At 28.4% G+C, this 1,415-nt stretch overlaps 1 protein-coding gene across 4 annotated transcripts in view; it reads right to left on the bottom strand.

Annotated features, from left to right (window-relative positions):
* LOC102678620 (bromodomain-containing protein 2-like) overlaps positions 1–1,415 on the bottom strand; it is a 21,286-nt gene that overhangs the window by 15,405 nt on the left and 4,466 nt on the right. For 3 of the 4 annotated variants that reach the window (XM_006612027.1, XM_006612028.1, XM_031508708.1), the window contains exons 1-2: positions 289–483; positions 1–164 (exon numbers count right to left, since the gene is read on the bottom strand). Coding sequence is in view for 1 of the 4 variants with exons in the window: in XM_031508709.1 (XP_031364569.1) it covers positions 1–164; positions 289–483; positions 586–834 (608 nt within the window). In the remaining 3 variants the exon portion in view is untranslated. Of the gene's footprint in view, positions 165–288; positions 484–585; positions 835–1,415 lie in introns of those variants that run through there. The other variant, XM_031508709.1, reaches the window with a different exon arrangement.

The raw sequence follows: 1,415 nt of genomic DNA, 5'->3' as shown, positions 1-1,415 counted from the left end.
GAAGTAACTGCAGCTGCACCAGAAGAAGGTCGACCTCGACCTGTACCTCCCGCAGCTCCTGCTACGCCGCCTACTGGTGCTCCAACTTTACCAGCCTTTTTACCTTTGGGTCCCTTTGGAACAGGAGGTTCGAGCTCCACTTCTTCTTTTGGCATTTGTGCAACCTGATTTTATTTATAATATTAATATTTAATATTTATAATATTATATATATAACATATATATATATAATTACATATTTTTTAAATATTATCAATCAATATCAAAATATTTTGAAAAAATAATTACCTTGGTAAGAAACAATTTTTCGAGAGCTTGTGCCATAACCACAACATCTTCTCCAGGTTTGTTGTAAACATAACAATTGGTAAACATGGTATTGAAGTCTTGAATACATTCTTTTCCACTCCAATAATATGTATTTTCTAACCGTTTTTTGATTGTACCCAAATCCATTGGTTGTTTTATAATTTTGTGATAATCCTATTGAATTTATAAATATAAAAATAATTTTTAGAATATTTTTATGATTTTACATTTTTTATTTATATAATAAAAAAGATATATTAAATAATATCTACATACTGGCAAATTGAGTTTTTTGGCATCTACAGGTTGTTGAAAAGGCCACGCAAATTGATGCTTCCATACTGGTTTGAGTACACCTTTTTGAAGAAATTGTAATTGATTGGTTACACGCCCTGGACGATTAGGTGGAGGCACAACAGGTGGTTGGACTACACCATTCACCGGTTCCACGGGTGGTTCATCACGTGGTGGTGGCTCCTTTGCAGGAGTTGCTGGTGTAGTCGATGTCTTACCAGGTGCACTTGTCTGCATTTTCCAATTTATATTTATAGATATATTTTTTATTGATATAGATTTATTTTTAGTTAGTTCTATGACTACATTTTAAATATAACATTAATTCCATAAAAATAAAAGTTTTTTGCAAAGCAAATATAAACTACGATTACTTTCTCATATCAACTTAATGTAAATTAACTGAAATTAGAAATGATGTTATTATATAGCTCATGCTTCAATTTTATTAAAATTAATATATGATTAACATTTATTGTTATAAATAAATAAAAAAGATTATCAAAATATTTTAAAGAAATACTTTCTTAAAATTCTACTAAAATATACTTAATATATAATAAATTAAAATAATTTTATCGATTTATTATTTAAAATTTCGTACATATAAAATTTAGGAACATTAACAAGATTCATGCATCATAAAAGTAGATGAACCCATTCATGCAACGAGCGAATTAGGCTGCTAAATATTTAAATTCCATAACCACAGGCAAGCAATTTAGAATTTCTTTTAATAGACGTCTAATTGAGTATATAATAAAAATATATGTGTTACAAAAATATTTCCAACTGAAAAATAATGGCAACTC

The sequence above is a fragment of the Apis dorsata genome, unplaced genomic scaffold (assembly GCF_000469605.1).
Source record: "Apis dorsata unplaced genomic scaffold, Apis dorsata 1.3 scaffold_98, whole genome shotgun sequence".
In the NCBI taxonomy this organism is placed as follows: Eukaryota; Metazoa; Arthropoda; class Insecta; order Hymenoptera; family Apidae; genus Apis; species Apis dorsata.
This window is presented reverse-complemented; position numbering and strand designations above follow the sequence as displayed.